This window comes from Podarcis melisellensis, assembly GCF_964234715.1.
Source record: "Podarcis melisellensis genome assembly, chromosome: 2".
Lineage (NCBI taxonomy): Eukaryota > Metazoa > Chordata > Lepidosauria > Squamata > Lacertidae > Podarcis > Podarcis melisellensis.
The window spans coordinates 66643255-66661361 of NC_138529.1; the positions used below are offsets into that span (position 1 = coordinate 66643255).

General features: G+C 47.5%; 1 protein-coding gene across 3 annotated transcripts in view; it reads right to left on the reverse strand.

Annotated features, from left to right (window-relative positions):
• RNF44 (ring finger protein 44) overlaps positions 1-18107 on the reverse strand; it is a 40065-nt gene that overhangs the window by 6889 nt on the left and 15069 nt on the right. For all 3 annotated transcript variants that reach the window (XR_014165768.1, XM_081901070.1, XM_081901071.1), the window contains exons 2-10: positions 13506-13688; positions 12192-12408; positions 9927-10094; positions 9037-9210; positions 5263-5430; positions 4582-4700; positions 4247-4334; positions 3830-3951; positions 255-354 (exon numbers count right to left, since the gene is read on the reverse strand). Coding sequence is in view for 2 of the 3 variants with exons in the window: in XM_081901070.1 (XP_081757196.1) it covers positions 255-354; positions 3830-3951; positions 4247-4334; positions 4582-4700; positions 5263-5430; positions 9037-9210; positions 9927-10094; positions 12192-12408; positions 13506-13612 (1263 nt within the window). In the remaining variant the exon portion in view is untranslated. The remainder of the gene's footprint in view (positions 1-254; positions 355-3829; positions 3952-4246; positions 4335-4581; positions 4701-5262; positions 5431-9036; positions 9211-9926; positions 10095-12191; positions 12409-13505; positions 13689-18107) is intronic.

The following is an 18107-nucleotide window of genomic DNA, read 5'->3' on the forward strand; positions in this document are numbered from 1 at the left end:
GCACGACTCCCCTTCCCCTTCACGGTGCAGTTGCAATCAACAGCCAGTAGAGAGTGCTGTCAAAGCTGATTCCAAAGCTCTGGATCTCTCAGATCGCTTGCACAGAGGCCCGTTCCCCCCTGTATGCCCGCCCCCCACTTGATGATTATGCACTTCCGAATATGCTCCTTGCCGATTAAGCCGCAGCATCCCGGACAGAATAATCTCTTAATGCAATGGTTCCCCAGTGATAAAGCAAGAGCAGCAGATGTTACCTTTAACCATTTGTCGATGCACTTAGCGTGGAACTCGTGGTTGCAGGGCAGAACTCGCAGCAGCTGCCTGACTTCGAAGTCGCTGAAGCACACAACACACCTGGGGAAGGGAGGGAGAAGGACCCAGTCAGTGAAGTGTCAGAAGAACGACAAAGGAGCAGCACACCAATAGCTATCCACTGTCTTCAAGCACCACATGGTCCAGTTTCCCCACACAGGGGCAAGATTCTCTGCAGGCCCATAGGAAGTTGCCTCATGCTGAGTCAGATCTACAGTGATGGGCAGATGCTGTCCAGAGTTTCAGGCAGGATTCTCTCTCAGACCCACCTAGAGATGCTGAGGACCCACAACCATCTGTCTAGGAAGTAGAGGCTCTGCCACTGAGCTTCAGACCTCCCACTCTTTGGGAGTAGTGTCTCCCACTGTTTCCAGCAGAATCTTATTTAGGTGCCCAATACATACTTCCAGGTGACACTGCATGATCATGCTAGGAAAAGGATTTCACCGCTCAACTCAATTGTACATATCAGTAAGGGCTGTTGTCTTCCACTGACAATTCACCGATCTGCTCGGGTACAATCTGAACTCACTCCTCAAGAAGCCCTGGGAGTGCCTGATCACCTCATCCTGAGAAATCTCTATGTGGGACAGGAAGCTACAGTTAGAACTGGATATGGAACAACTGATTGGTTCAAAATTGGGAAAGGAGTACAACAAGGCTGTATTTTGTCTCCCTGCTTATTTAACTTATATGCAGAATTCATCATGTGAAAGGCTGGACTTGATGAATCCCAAACCAGAATTAAGATTGCCGGAAGAAATATCAACAACCTCAGATATGCTGATGACACAACCTTGATGGCAGAAACTGAGGAGGAATTAAAGAACCTTTTAATGAGGGTGAAAGAGGAGAGTACAAAATATGGTCTGAAGCTCAACATCAAAAAACTAAGATCATGGCCACTGGTCCCATCACCTCCTGGCAAATAGAAGGGGAAGAAATGGAGGCAGTGAGAGATTTTACTTTCTTGGGTTCCATGATCACTGCAGATGGTGACAGCGGTCATGAAATTAAAAGACACCTTCTTCTTGGGAGAAAAGCAATGACAAATCTAGACAGCATCTTAAAAAGCAGAGTCATCACCCTGCCAACAAAGGTCCGTATAGTTAAAGCTATGGTTTTCCCAGTAGTGATGTATGGAAGTGAGAGCTGGACCATAAAGAAGGCTGATCGCTGAAGAATTGATGCTTTTGAATTATGGTGCTGGAGGAGACTCTTGAGAGTCCCATAGACTGCAAGAAGATCAAACCTATCCATTCTTAAGGAAATCAGCCCTGAGTGCTCACTGGAAGGACAGCTGAGGCTCCAGTACTTTGGCCACCTCATGAGAAGAGAAGACTCCCTGGCAAAGACCCTGATGTTGGGGAAAATGGAGGGCACAAGGAGGACGACAGAGGAGGAGATGGTTGGACAGTGTTCTCAAAGCTACCAACATGAGTTTGACCAAACTGCGGGAGGCAGTGGAAGACAGGAGTGCCTGGCGTGCTCTGGTCCATGGGGTCACAAAGAGTTGGACACGACTAAACAACAACAACATACCGCTCTTCATCCAAATATCCCAACAGAAGAAAAAAAAATGCATAATAAAATAAAAACAAACCAATAACCTTTCTTCTACAAACACATGTAAAAAGCCATAGAACAGCCAAATGCTTGGCTGAAGAGAAACATGTTCACCCAGCACCTAAAGATGTGTAATGAAGGCACCAAGAGAGCCTTCCTCGGGAGAGAATTTCACAAACAGGGAGCCACTGCAGAAAAGGCCTGTTCTTGTGTTGCTACCCTCTGGACCTCTTGTGGGAGAAGCACATGAGAAAGAGCCTCAGATTGTGATTGCAGAGTCTGGAGCAGTTCATATGGGTGGAGTTGGTCCTTGAGCCATTTAAGGCTTTATAGGTCAGAACCAACACTTTGAATTGGGAAACTAATTGGCAGCCAGTGCTGTTGGGCCAGGGTCGGTCTAATATGCTCAAAGTGTCTTGCCCCAATGAGCAACCACAATCAGTGCAGATTTTAGCCAAGACCTCCCCACCCCTATGCTTTGAGCAGGGTTTGGGGTTTTTGAATAGTCTTTCCTACTCTCAGGCATTTCTCATGGTTATTCATTTAAATATTTAATTGGGTCCCCTTTTTTATTAACCCCACCACCACCACACCAATCTATTATTTCTTCATACTTCAAAGACCACTCTGAATGAAAAGGGCCTTTGATTAGCAGAAGGTCAAAGCAATACTTGCAAATCAGGATTTGTATATATTCTTCTCCTCTTGTGTTTTTAAATTGTTTTAGGTTGTTTCAATTCGGTGTTTTTGATATGGTAACTTTCTAAATATGATTTATAACCGACTGAGGTATTTTATTAGCTGTTATTCTTTTTTTAATGCATATTGTGAGCTGCCCTGGGTCCTGCACTATGAGAAAGGTGGGATATAATGAAATAAAAAGAATAGACAGGAAGGTCACAAGGACCAGTCAATCAGCCTCTGCACAGCTCGCTTGCCCTGGAAACAGGAAGAATCAGTTGCTCATGAGTTGCATTCGGTTTGGAAGTCTGTACATATATCATGAAAGAAAAGAAAGAAAAAAGGGTGAGTGCAACCCCCTCCCCACAACACATTTTAAGGTTAAATAATAATAAAAAGGGGCAAGCGTAGATCAACAACAGGCTTACAACTCAAGCTATTTATTTCTCGCTTCACTGTATGTTCCATAGAAGAGTCAACATGAATTACCGTATTTTTTGCTCCATAAGACTCACTTTTTCCCTCCTAAAAAGTAAGGGGACATGTGTGTGCGTCTTATGGAGCGAATGCAGGCTGCGCAGCTATCCCAGAAGCCAGAACAGCAAGAGGGATTGCTGCTTTCACTGCGCAGCGATCCCTCTTGCTGTTCTGGCTTCTGAGATTCAGAATATTTTTTTTCTTGTTTTCCTCCTCCAAAAACTAGGTGCGTCTTGTGGTCTGGTGCGTCTTATAGAGCGAAAAATACGGTATTTTATTTATCAATGTGACATCCCACTAAGTCATACTCAGAGCAGCCCAACGGAAATCAATGGGCTAAGTCCACTTCTTCCAGTGGATCCACTCATACTATGACTTAGTCGGGTATCACCCGAGATTTGTTTATATTCCACCCTTTCACTGCAGTTGCATTGCTCAGAGAGACTTACAATCGTTTGCAAAATGATGCCGAAGGAAACTCTTTCCCCAACTGCTAGGAAAGGGACAACTAAAGATTGTGTCCCTGCAATATGAGCAGGAAGACAGCCGGAACTCCCTGCTGCCACTCACATAAAGTGGCAATGACCACCTGTGTTCTAAATCTGGTGTATCTAGTGCTGGTTACACCATCATCATCATCATCATCATCCCCCCTCTCTCTTACACACACACACACACACACACACGAACTGAAACACTCATGCCTACTATCCCAATTCCTTTCAAATTTAGCCGTACTGCCTTCTATTCCCCATCTAGGACTTCACCGGAGGACCTCTCTCCCAACACTTACAAGGTTTGCTCCGACTGATGGCTTTCTGGGTTGAAGCGGTAGGACGGAAGGTGTTCGATGTCTGCTTTGGTGAGTCCCCGGGGTTTGGCCTCTCCTAGCCTCTCGGCCAGGTTCAGTAATGCCTAGTAGAAAATAAAAAAAAGAACATACATACACAGCTGATCAGCTTCCTTCTGGGCTCCAATCAGGCTTCATCCTACACCCTGAAACCCGCTCTTTCAGCATTAACATTCACCACAGTAAGGTCCCTTCTCCTGGCACTGCTGCCCCTTGACCCCATCACACAGCAAACCCTACCATCTTCCTGAGAGAGCTGGCTAGGCCAAGTTCCACCATGCACTGAGGGCACCACTAACCAGCTGCTCTAGAGCCTTCCCGCCATTCCAATGCTCCCTAGGGAGAGGGAGGCCAACCCACCTCATAGTTTTCCATCTCCACATCATCCACATCCAAGTCCAAACTTATTGTAGGCCCCACAGCTGTCGGTGACACAGGAAGCATTGATCTGAAGTTCAAAGGCAGAGGGGAGTAGTCAACAGGAGCAGAAAATCGCACAGGCACACAAACCAAGGCAGAAACCAACCTTGCGTTTCGAATGAGTACATGGGTAGGAAAAGGAGGCAAGTCCATATTCCCACCGAGGGGCCACGCTGAAAGAAAGGCAAGGCCCTCAGCCCTAGACCCCAGCAGCAAAGGGGAGGTTCCTTCCTCGTGCAGCACTTCCTCCCCCTGTTTGATCAATGGATACTCACAGGAAGTATGGCAGGAAGCTTGGGTAGTATGGAGGCGGCGGTGGGGGCGGAGGCGGCAGTGGCTGCTGCAATCTGTATCGCTGGGTGTTCAGTCGCCGGGGCATCATGTGTGGATATGGCTGTTGGAAACACCGGGAGGTGAGTCAGTTTGATGCGTACTGAGATGGTGCTGACTAATCCCTAGGCAGTATATTCCCCATACCAAACAGGACACAAATAAAAATCTGCAGCTAGGAAAACAGAAACATTCTGCACCAAGAAAGGATGAATTCTGCAGCATGAAACATTATCAATCACTGCAGATCTTCAAAGCCACCTTATACAGGTTGTCTGGAACAACGGCACACACATGCACAAGTATTTCCTACACGAGTGGGGGAGTTAAAAGCTGCAAAAGCAAAAGGAAAGCTCCCAAACTGTGAAGAGTCATCCTTTCGTGAAAGGGCATCTACCCACCCACAGAGGCTACTGAAAAGGGCTAGCCAACTCTGGAGAAAGACCCTGACCCCTGGTCACTCATTTTGCACCTCAGGGTGTACAAAGGGTCGTCAGATGGTCAACCCTGCTAAAGCACAGAGTCCCATTATTCCTGAGCAAACGAAGGACCCTCTTTAAGAGGCCCTTTGCCCCTCAGGGGGTCCAGTGCTTGAGGCCTCATTGCTATGATCCCAGAACACTCACCACGCCAAAGGGCAGTTCCTGGTGCAGTGGGTCATGGGTGTGTGGAAGGTAATGTAGTGGCACGGAGGGAGACAGTGCAGGAGTATGGTGGGAAGGAGAATAGGAGAAGCCTCCGATAGAGTGCTGTTCACCCCGGAGCTCCACCTCATTGTCTATCCTTTGCAGTGGCTGTGGAGAAAGCAGACAACATACAGGGCTAACTAGCAACAGCTCCCAAATACTCCCAGAGAGTTAGAAATGCTGCCATTCTTACTCAGGATAGTACAGAACAGGGTAGTCCAATGTGCAGCCCTCAAGGCCTTTCTGGCAGCCCTCAGCAACATAGGAACCCCCTTCCCCTGCCCTTGAACTGCCTTCCCAAAACTGGATAAGTGAGGCGCTAAGCTTTGGGAAGGAGGTGGGAGAGCTCTAGGACCTTGCCAGAGCCCCACACCTCCTTCCCAAAGGCAGAGCAAGGGTGAGGGTGGGGAGAAGCACCCTATTTTTGCCTTGCTCCCCCCAGGCAACAAGATTTTGTCCAGGATTCTGTATCTTGATTCAAGTCCTGGAAGACCTGCTCCCTGTCCTGCAGGCCTTTTCCCACCAGGCCTAGGCAAGTGGAGCCCTGATGGACTCCAGCTACAAAAAGCTGAGGCTGCAGAACACTCTTGGGCTGTGGTGTTGTTTGAGAGGGTTTGTTGCACAGGGAGTCACTGGTGTTAATGTTCTGTAACTTCATTTTGGATCTTATGATTTATGTGACCATTGTTCCAATTTGGTTGTGTATTTTTGATGTCATGTTTATTGTTTATTACTATTTATCTATGTCTGTAGCTATGTAATTTTTTGTATGCTGAAAGCCACCTTAAGCATGGATTTAACTTTGGAAAGGTAGCATACGAATAAAATGACTGATTGATTGATTGATTGATTGGACACTGGGAGAAAGTCCACAGCTCAGTGGCAGAACACAGGCTATGCTTTCAAGAGCCCAGTGTGGCCCCCTAGCATCTCCAGGGAGTGTGGGGAAAAGAGGCCCTTTTGGAACCTGAGAAAGCTGCTGGCAGTGAGCGTGTAGACAACACTGGGCTACAAGGACTGAGGGCAGCATCCTATTGTAATTTTAAGATGACTACTGCCTCATCCAAAACCCTAAATCAAATCCCTACTTTTGTAGTGTACACCAGACTCGCTCAAACCACTAAGCCCTACTATTACTGCCACAGACCCTCTTTCATAACGATGCCTGCTCTTTTAGACCAATACTAAATCCTTGGCACTGCTCCCTCTGGCAGCAAGTTCCTAATGCTGACATGAAAAAGCACAGTGCACAGAGTCCCATACTCCTCCTAACTAGTAGCATCGCTGGGAACTGTTGCTCCAAATCTGTCATCTCCATTTCATTTAGTCACCCTCCTTTCCTTGCTTCCTCTTCAAAGAGAAGACGCTGAAGGATGGAACCCAAATTATACAGGCAGAAAATATAGGAAGGGTACAGAAGTCACCCAGGGCGGGTGTGTGTGTGTAACAGTGTAGCCTGTAAAAATCTATCCCAACACATGTAGGGCTCATATAAGTTTGTATGGATTCATCTGATCGGCATTAAATCTGCCAAACATATCAGAAGGCCAGACAGGTAACAGACCTCAAGTTTCCAATGCCCTGAAGAAGTTCTGGCCAGCCCCACTCAGCTCAGGGCTCACTGGTTAGTTCTGGGGGTTGCTGCCTCAACTTCAGTTACCCACTTAAAAAATAGGAAGAATAACAGCCAGCCTCACAGGATCATTGTATTGCATGTTGGGAGGATGGAATTGTGATGTAAGGCATTCTGGACACTGAACAGTTTATAGCAATGTATTATTTCAAACATACATCACCTTGAGCATTCTTATAAAAAAATGGAAATGCAAATCATAAATACTGCAAGAAAAATGTGCATGCTAATATTTTTATTCTTATTTATTGAATTCATATACTTCCCTATAACTGGAGGTCTCAGGGCAGTTCACAGAATCAAATAAAAACCCCCACAAAATACCACAAAATACATAATCAATATAAATCAATACCACAAATCATAATCAATACCACAAAATACATAATCAAAATAAAAACAGCAACCCAATAACCTCCCCCTCAAAAAACCAAACAAAAAACCTCACATTTAAAAAGGGCACAGAATGTCAATCAAAGGCCTGGTTAAAAAGGAACAATTTTGCTTGGTGCCTAAAGGTGTGTAATGAAGGCGCCAGGTGAACTGGGGAGAGCATTCCACAGATGGGGAGCCAGGACCTCTCGAGGAGGAGGCACACAAAGGCAGGCCTCAGAAGATGACCTCAGGGTCCAGGTAGAAAGGCAGTCCTTGAGATACTGCAGTTCTGAGCCATTTAAGGCTATATAGGTCAAAACTGGCACTTTGAATTGGACCCGGAAACTAATTGGTAGCCAGTGCAGTCGGACCAAAATCGGTTTAATATGCTCAAACCATCTTGCTCCAGTGAGCAACATGTCCGCTGAATTCTTCACTAGCTGAAGTTTCCAAACCATCTTCAGAGGCAGCCCTACGTATAACACATTGCAGTAATCTAACCTTGAGGTTACCAGAGCATAGACAACAGTAGTTAGGCTATCCCTGTCCAGAAAGGGGTGTGGCTGGGCCACCAGCCAAAGCTGATGGAAGGCACTCTGAGCCACTGAGGCCACCCGAGCCTCAAGCGACAGCAAAGGACCCAGGAATACGCCCAAGCCATGAACCTGCTCCTTCAGGGGCAGCATAACCCCATCAAGAGCAGGCGACCACCCAGCCATCTGGTTGCAGTGCCAAGGTCCAATCTGCCCCAGGTGATCAGTGGCAGCGAGGGACCACTCCTTACCCCAATCTCTTTATGCAGAACCCCCTTCCTTGTTCCACCTAGTCACAACAGATGTGACTTATGGATGGAACTGCTGCCACAGAGGCACTAAGTACCTTCACTCCACACTGTCCTACATGGTACATACTGAGCAAGGTCACTTCATGCCTGCTGATGTGTGCAGCCCAGGCTTGGCTTTACAGCTAGCCTGAGCCAGACAGGATTCTAGTCAACTGACTGTGGTACATTGGATACAGTGAAAAGGAGACCCATCCACCATACAGACAACCGACCTTCAGTGTTCGAAATTAGCCAGGCACATTTTGAACCTGGCTTCCAGCCACTTACAAACAAGTACAATCAACATGAATTTCAGGAACCAAAATGCTTGTTCTGTGTAGCCTGAGCAGGAGCAGATACCATTAAGAAAAGGAGGTCGGCATAGGCCAATATGTATACAGACTGTCCGTGGATCAAGCGACTTTTCTTCTTTAAGTTCTCAAAGCTCTTAACCTAACTCAAGGTTGTCATCTGAACTACTCAGATGTTTAACTGCTGATCAATTACAGTCAGCCCATTGTTTGTGGGGGGAAAGAAGACTCTGGAGCAGTCTTGCCCCAAAATGGCAACCAGATGTTCTGTTTTGGCAAATGAAGCCTTGGTTTAAGGAGCCATTTGGCACCTAGCTTAGATATGTGAGTTTCTAGCATTGCCTACCTACCTCTGATGACCATTGGAAACCAGGTACAGTTGTCTCTCGTTACAACAGCAAGATACCTCCTTTGAAGACTGAAACCCAAGTCTTCAACTGTACGCTACGCTGGAGAACTGAGATTGATATCCCTCAGAAGAACAGAGCTGAGAGCGTGGAGTGGGGATAGGACCCAGACATCCCTCCCTTCCCTCCGCCCAGCCCGCCCGCCTGCCACCCCAAACAACTTACCATGCGAGGGTGCTGGGGCTGGAGGGGGACAAACTGGCCGAGGGGAGCCATGTGTGGAGGCTGGTGTGGCGGCACAGGCGGTGGAGGGTGCAGGATGTAATGGTCGCTGGAAATGAGCGGCGGGAAAGTTTGGTAGGAGACAGGGAGCTGCTGCATGGCACAGGCCTGGATCAGCTATAAGAAGGGAGGGAGGGAGGGAAGGGAAGAGAGTCACCATTAAGAGTCACCATGAGAAGGCTAGGTAAAGGTAAAGGTACCCCTGCCCATACAGGCCAGTCGTGTCCGACTCTAGGGTTGCGCACTCATCTCACTTAAGAGGCCGGGGGTCAGCGCTGCCCGGAGACACTTCCGGGTCACGTGGCCAGTGTGACGAAGCTGCAGCTGACGAGCCAGCACCAGCGCCGCACACGGAAACGCCGTTTACCTTCCCGCTATAAAGCGGTCCCTATTTATCTACTTGCACTTAAGGGTGCTTTTGAACTGCCAGGTGGGGAGGAGCTGGGACCGGACGACGGGAGCTCACCCCGCCGTGGGGATTAGAACCGCCGACCTTGCGATCAGCAAGTCCTAGGCACTGAGGTTTTACTCACAGCACCACCCGCGTCCCTACAACCAACTTGAAAGGCAGCTGACGTCGGTCTGGCTATAGAACAGGGTGGGGAGAATCCCATGAGCAGCAGGCTATATCCTCTCCTCTAAGATTGGCAGGAAACCTACAGGCCTTAAGCAGAATGTCAATATATCCTAGCCTCTTTTTATAGGTAACAAAACCAGCCCGGCTGATCAGGTATCAAACCCAAACAGAGAAGTGGTGCAATACCCCGCTCATGGCAAATCAGAGAACAAGACATTTAACCTTCGCTGCTCTCTCCCCATACCAAGAGACTCACGGGGGGTGGGAGGCAGCAGAGTGGGTAGTGCTGTCCGCTGAACATCACTGAGCATGCTGGGAGCTGCTGCGCACTGCAACCTGGGATGTGCTGGCCGGTGTGAATGGGGAAGCCTTGTGTGGTTACTGTGGTCACCGTGTAGGAGAGAGGGATGGCTCCCTGATGCACCTGGAGGAAAGAGAGAAGCAGCGGCAGAATCAAAAGTCACACCTCCTCACATGGGGATCTTCAATCTGCCTTAGATAACCCCTTGTCTGCCACTGCCACCGCCACCACCCAAGAGCCCACAGCTAAAGCATGCCAAAGAATGATACAAGATTCAGATAACCACAAAACAGAAATTGATGAAATACAATTCATAAGATTAGCGTTCCAAATCTACAGCAAGCCCACAACTTATGCACATTCAGCTCTACACACGTGGCAAAAAAGATAAAATAAAAATTGAAATGGAGGCAGAGTTGTGAGAAAAATGGTTTTGGCAATCCCACCCGCCATTGAACCCAATGTATTTTGACCATATGCAATTTTGGCTTTAGGCATGATCACTGTAACATAACCCCCACAGAAATTGTGGGCTTACTGTATAAGCAAGTCCAAGAATTTAAGAGTTGGGATGACACGCTCTCTGAAAGAACACTTCCCAGGCTGCTATGTGTAAGTTCTGGAGATCAAGGATGAGTTATATAGTATTCAGCTTCCTCTAGGAACCAGCACTGCAGCTGACAGACATTTGCAGCTTCTCCCTTGAAGAAGCTTTCCCAATATGGCTCTCGGGGCGTGAGGGCAAAACTTTCTGTAGGTCACAGAATTAATATTTGAACCTATGACTAGCTCATTTCATCTCCTACTGGGAAGCTGCAGGACTCTGTACAATATATGAATTTCTAAAGCTCTGCATTCAAACTGACTCTCGGTGAAAATTTCCTGAGGTGAATCTAGTGACCCAACTACCCATCAAGCGTCTGGAATCCTCCTGGGCTTCTTTTAAGAAATAGTTAGATCTTGAATGCTCGTCCACATACTTTCAATTGTATTTCATCAATTACTATTTTGTGCCTTGAAATATATACATTCTGTTTACGACTTATCCTAAGTGGTTTACTTCTCCTGTTTCCAAGTCCCTCATTTTGGGATATACGACATGCACAGAAAACAGGCATTTTTGACCCTCTGGTCTTCCAAAAGGTTATGTAAGCTCCCAAACTGAGACATAACCCTCACACCAGGGGACAGATCTACAGTTAGTTTATTGCCTTTGATGAAAACGATGTCCTGAGTTTTATTTTCATTTTATTTTGCAGATGGTTAGCAATGTAATTTTATTTTATTTTTATATTGCACAGTGCGATGTGGAGAAGGATTTGTTATTTGAAAAAGCATTGGGTTCAGTCTGTGCACCTGAAGGCCTCCTTCCTGCTTTCACTAGAAGATGTGTCATCACGTTGTTCCCCCAGCTGAAAAGGGTCCCAAATGGGGTGTTCGATCCTTAGCCCACCTATTTTGCTTGTGATGGGTGGTTTTCAGATATATGTTAGATATAGATAGAATGGAAGGGAGAACAGTGCTATTGTGTCCCCCGCCCCCAGCAAATGGCCCGTGGAAGTCTGCAGGAATGCCATTGCAGGGACTGAACTCTGTATTTGCTAGACACAGCAGTCCAACCTATTTTGGTTCTTACAGCCAAAAGCAGCACATGCTACAAAATCAAACTTCAATATGGCAGAACGTTCATGTCCTTGGGTTTGGTTGCTTTGTCAGTCAGGAAATGGAAGTTCTGGTGGAGAGCAACATGGAGAGCAGGAGTAGCTAAGCTGTAGCCCTCCAAACTGTCCCAGCCAGCATTGGCCAAGGTTGATGGAAGCTGTAGGCCACCAACACATGGGAGGCCACAGGTGAGGTACCTTGATGCAGAAAGATGCTGTTTCTCTGTGCTCAGGCTAGCAAGGAAGGTGTCAGTTTTTTGCTGAATCCTGTTGGGAGTGGGCACCCGCTGCCAGGCACTCTACTGGGCTGAATACAGCTGTGCCCATCTCCATTGACAAAAATGGAGTATATATCCAACACAGAATAGCCTTCCACTTCAGTGGCAGAAAAGTGAAGGGGGCAGATGTGCTTGCCCTGACCAGGTCTGCTGGTCTTGGTCAGCTTGGGATTTAGGCAAATCCCAGCCACAGTTTCTCCATTGGTGGGACAAGATTCCAGCCCTTGGAATCCGCAGAGTTCTGAGCCATCTACACCCCCCTCCCCAGGCACCATCCTTACCTGCTCATGGAGATCCACCATGAATGGATGCTGGTGGGGTGGGTGTGCAGCCGGGTGAAGCATTCGTGGTGGCGTATTGGCCAGAACGTACGCCGGGTGCTCATCTACAGGGGTGTGTGGCTGCTGGAAAAAAGCCGGGTGCAAGTAGTTCTCATCCTGGGCTAGGAGAGTTTGCAGAGGTCGCTCGCGTCGGCCCCAGTGGTGCCGGGAAGAAGGGCTGTGGAGCCAGTTGTGGGGAGAGAAATATAGAGGGGTGACCCCAGGGGCCAGCCAATTATCTGCGCTGAGCTCTCAGCTACAAATTCACCCATTTTATTGTATGTTTTTTTTTTACAGCAGGGTTAGGCCAGAACAGCAACACAAGGGAGCAACTGTTGGTGCAGCAAAAAGATAGGACACAAGTTCAGTCATAACACTGAATACAGAGACATAACACGGAACAAAGCCTTTGAGTGGGTTCCTTTGAGCGGAAAGCTAAGAGATAAGATAGAATCTAAATATATTTTATTTTATTATCATTGCTGCATTCTTTCCAGGACTCTGGTTTAACCAAACCCTTCAGCATACAAAGTGAATCTGTTCTTCCCAGTGTCTCAGGCAGGGCTGGGGAACCTGTGGTCCTCTGGATAATGTCCAGAGTGGCTGAGCCTGATGGGAGTTGGAGATCAGAAATATTGGGGGAGATGAGAATAGGGTAAAGTGTCGCATTTCAAAGAGCCTCCCAAACATGGCAGGTTCCCAGCATCTGGAGCAAAGATAGCTTAGTATAAGGCAAGTAAATTAATCCTAAAATCATTAAAACACAGGTTTGCTATGGAGGCCTTTCAACTGATGCTTCAACACCTTTCCGCTGGTAATCCTGCTCACCCCAAGTCTTTCCTTCTGCACCTGCATCCTGGATGTGCATTGCAACACAATGGCTACCAGGACTCTGGATGAGAGCAAAGCTTTAAGTTTGCTCAGGCAGTATCTGGATTAATTTTGTTCAGATACCTACACAAACACCTTGCATGTAAACAAGCTGTGCGTGTCAACGGGATAACACCAGATGGACAGTGCAAGGTTTTCTTCTCATTTAACTTCATATGAGAGGAAGATGGGAGCTGGCGGGTAAAGCAAATATACTCCAGAAAATGTTGGCTTACATTAATATGGGTTGCACTTTTGCTTTCAGAATTGCATAAGGAACCTTTTGGAAATTACAAGGGACCACTTTCGCTATCCGCTTACATACAGGGAGACTCCAGCTTTTCCAGCGCTTGCCCTAAGAAACCTCCAGGTGATCTGCACAGTGAAAGAGAGAAAGAGTCGTACCTTCTCCTGAGGTGTGCTGGGCTGTCACAGCTTCCCCCTGAGAATCGTCGCTGGTCAAAGGGGACAGAAGGAGGCCGCCTATTCACTGCCAGTTCCCATGGTCGCATTGGGGACGTTGGCAAGGCAGGAGGAGGTGCTGGATCTCAGACTCCCAAACACGACAGCACCCCGGTTCTTTGGGATCTGTAGAAAGTGGAGAAACAGCCAGTGAGCCGGAGCTTGGAGGCAAGGAGAGGCGTCAAGCAATTTCAGTTCATGACAACAGTCTCTGGATCAGTCGTGCCAACGCTAGGAGGCTACAGCACATCGGCAAGTGGTGGGGAAAATGCTCCATGCATTCAGCCACAGACCAGGCCTCTTCCCTAATTACATCTCCTCCCACAACGCAGATGAGGTGCTCTCTCTGAATGTCTACTTCCTCTGCTCAGACCACTTCCACCAGCCTCTACCAGTATCTCTCCATGTATCGTATTCTACCCCTGCCTCCAGGGCAGCAGAGGGTCTCCCTTAATCCCCACCACAGCTCTGTGAAGCAGGCTAGGCTGAGACACACTGACCAGTGAGCTTTGTGGCTGAGTGGGCATGTGGCGGATTTGCCTTTTGGCTTTGAAGCACCAAGTTCAAACGCTCTCACCACTACACCACACGCGGACACGCCTCTTCCAGGAGAGAATGTTTTGTGAATCGGACGCTGACCGAGAGGCACGCAAATGTATGGCATATTTTGAGGGGGGAGGGTTAATATGGAGAAGTGTTGCTTTCCCCCCCCTCCAATGAGCACAGGCCACTATTGCCAACCAAGTGCCAATCTATGCCTGTCTAATGGCGGAAGCAATCTCAGAAAACCACACCGCTCGCAGCCGAGCCTGTTCCCAAAGGTAGGAAGAAGGGGCAAGACAGAGCAGAGCTCAAAGGCTCTGATGACAGAGCGGTGTGCGCATAAAGTAGCTGTGATAAAAGACCAACCCCCCCATGGGAACTGCTCCTCGGCACAAGCTTTGTACTTTCCTGCCCCCATCTCATCAACGGCATCAATTTCATCACCATTAGCGGAAAGGCTGCACGTCCTATTAAGCACACAGCTGGCAAATGACCCAAACAGAGCAAGGAGATGCCCCCAACTGCAATGCTTCTGCGAACAGATGACTTTGTAACAAATCCCCGGAATTAAAACACAGCTGCGGTGCTTTTCTACGGGGTCCAGGCCTTGGCATGGGTGGACAGGGTAATACCAAGGTGTCTTGAGCACTGAGCACCACGGGCTGTGTGAGCAGCCCCAAGCCTCTTCAGAGAAAGAACATGTCGCAGGGCAGAGATCTGTTCCCTTACAGTATCCTTGTTATTTTATTCATTCCCATGGAACACAGCAGCCAGAACTATGGACAGCGGGGAACCAAACCTGTTTTGCAGAAGCCACTGGAAGGCTGGATGTGGGCAAACAAGGTGAAACACAGCCAGGACAAGGAAGCCTAGTGGTCCTGGGGCTTGATCTGGACAGGGCTGAACTCCCCTTTAAAAATCAGCTTCACTATTTGAGAGTGCTCCAGGCCTCAGTTTTGATCCTGGATGGTCCATGTAGTGGCTCTGGCCATAAGTGATTCTGCTCCATTTCAGCAGTCCAAAGTCAAGCATACACTAGTAGTACCCATTGATATTGGATTGCTGTCACACACTTTTACATGGGGCTGCCTTTGAAGACCACTAAAAATAATAAAATAAAATTCTACTAGAATGCTGCTGAAGGAATGTTGAGCAGTATCAGGTTTTAGGGTCACATTGCTACCAGCTGTACAGGCCAACAGCCTGGTGCAGTTTAGTTCTGTGCCATCAGGTAGGGACACACACACTCCAAAAGTATGGGGCGTGTGGAAGTCAGCTAGTCTCCCACAACTCCTTATTCCAGGTATTCCTTAAATGTGGGTGTTGCAGGACACTCACTCCTTAATTTAGGGAGCAATCTATGCTTTTATTTCTATGGCTTTGGGGATCAATTCTACCCCTAACTGGAATGACTGAGAAGGCCAAACAACAACAACCCCAAAACACTCACTCTAGGGATAAAAGTAAACTCAAAAATGATGTTCAATGTTTTTTTATACTTAATTCAGAACCTATTCTGTCCATTTTGTGGGGGAAATAACAGATGAAAAGACTGTGGGCAACATCTAAGTAAGTAGATCTGCTAGCCCATGTATTTCCACTTGTGCCACGGAACTTCTCCCTCTCTTCTCTACACATTCCCCTAAATATGTTGTGGGGCTTCCACTAACCTTGCGATAGATTTGGAGAGGGCACAGGGGTGGGAGAAGTTCTGTTGCACATGTGGAAATCCTTGCACGAGCACAGGCATAGGCAAACTCGGCCCTCCAGATGCTTTGGGACTACAGCTCCCATCATCTCTAGCTAACAGGACCAGTGGTCAGGGATGATGGGAACTGTAGTCCCAAAACATCTGGAGGGCCGGGTTTGCCTATGCCTGCACTAGCAGATCTAATTTAGTTGGATATTGCTCAATATGTTGTTTATTTTCATGTAATAGACAAATCACTCCCTTCCCTTAACAGTACCACAAATGGTAGCAGGGGTCAACAGTACCCCAAAGGCATGGGGAGGATGAAATTTGCCAGAAAACCCCCCACAGATGACACTGACTGAACCCACACAACTGTAAACAGGCCTGAGAAATGAGCCAAAGTGGCACAGTGGTCACAGAGTTTTAGACAAGGACTGGGGAGATCCAGGTCCGCCTCCCCTTCCTCTCACTGGGTGTCCTTAAGCCAGCCACAATCTCTCAACCTAACCTACCTCACAAGGTTGTTTGCAAAGATAAAAGGGAAGAACCATACATGCTGCCTTAAGCTCCTTGGAGAGATATGCAATTAAAATAAGCATCAACAAAACACTAGGATTAGGAATTCACACAGGGCAGCAATTTGAAAAACAGCAACAGGGTTACCCTAGTCTAAGCTTCAGGAGAAAGTCCCTTTGCCAAACACACACACATATATAGACTCAAACCCAGCTACAAAGTAGGCAAGGTGAAGAAAAACGTAAGGCAAAGTGATAGATGGCAGACACTGTCTCCCAGCATTGTGGATGCAGTGGACTGGACTATTCCCCTAACACTGAATGTAGCCTCCATATTACCCAGGAAGGCAGGTTATATTAGTCTTATCAGAAAAAAATCTAGCTTGATTTGACTCTACAGCCTGGTTGCAGTTCGTTCTGATCCCATACTTCCACTGGGAATGAAAGGTAAAAAGCCTTGTCCCCCCACCCCCACAAGCCTGCCACATCCTCACAGACCTTCTCCCAGCTGAGCAACGTAGTGCCACTGCATCCCTCAGTCATTTCTGATCAGCATATGGAGCAAGTCGGTGCCCTCAATCTTTCAGTGCTGCTGTCAGTGCCCTCAATCTTCCAGTGTCCCCTAATCTTGAGCAATTTGAGCTCAGCAACCTCATCATCTCCTTAATGAGTGCAGGCATGGCCCCAGCCAGGTCCCGAAATTCAGAGCTCCGTGCCCATACCGGGGGTCACCACACTCATTTGCTGAATATATACATACATATATATGCACACACTGAACTGTACTTTCCTTCCAGTCCTGATCGCCATAGAAACCTCCACGCCCAAGGTTTACCAGGCATATGGATGTTATAAAAAGCAGGCTCTTCCAATGGATCTGCAGCCCAAAACCCCCTGCTGATCATCTCCCTATGATGCTTGCTAATCAACTTTATTTGCAAACACACACCTAAGAGTCAGGCGAAAATGAAAACATTTCTCAAGTGCCCCTGGTCATGGCTTCACATAGCCACAGTTTTTATTTGCCTAGCAAAAACAATCTTCATAGGAGGGTGAGGGACAGTGGAGGGAAGTCACAAGGGCGTTTTAATGTTTGTAACCTAGAGTGCTAGTGTAATATGAATTTTGTTTTGTGTCTATGTGTTTGTTTGTAAATAAAATTTTCTAATTAAAAGGGGGGCGGAATCTTCATCATTTTCTTAACATTTCTTCACTATTAACCCCCTTCCTTAGCCAGAAAAACTCCTACTGCCTACTGCATGGATGGAGGGTGGGGGGAGACAGAAGAGAGGGCCAGCCCTGTTCAGTGATAAATACGGACAACTTGTTAAGCACCTGGTTTTATTGTTTAATAAACTAATGCTAAGTGAGTGTTGGCTGGGCTGCAGCACACTGCAGGCTCCCAAAGTGCATTTGAATTTGTGAGAATTGTGTATCTGTATTTTCCCCCCTGGCTCTTTTTGTTCAAAAATGTCTCCCAAACACTGTAATCCTTTATTTACCTTGGCAGTGACTAAGTTTATGGTCCAACTTCTTCAACCCTGGTCTTGCAGCTTTCAGAATATGCCCACCGGTGGAAAATCTTTCCCTGTTGAGGGCATTATTCTCTCAGGGGGTCATCTGCTGTTAGTGGGTAAGGTTCAAGTGAGTGGGGCACCCTTTCCCCCTCCTTGCCAGTCACACTGAGTTAGGCCAAGGGGAAAGGCACATGATGCCACAAAAAGGGCCTAGGGCACTAGTTCCTGTTTTCAAGATACCATATGGACTACCACTAGATACAAATGCTCTGGTTTT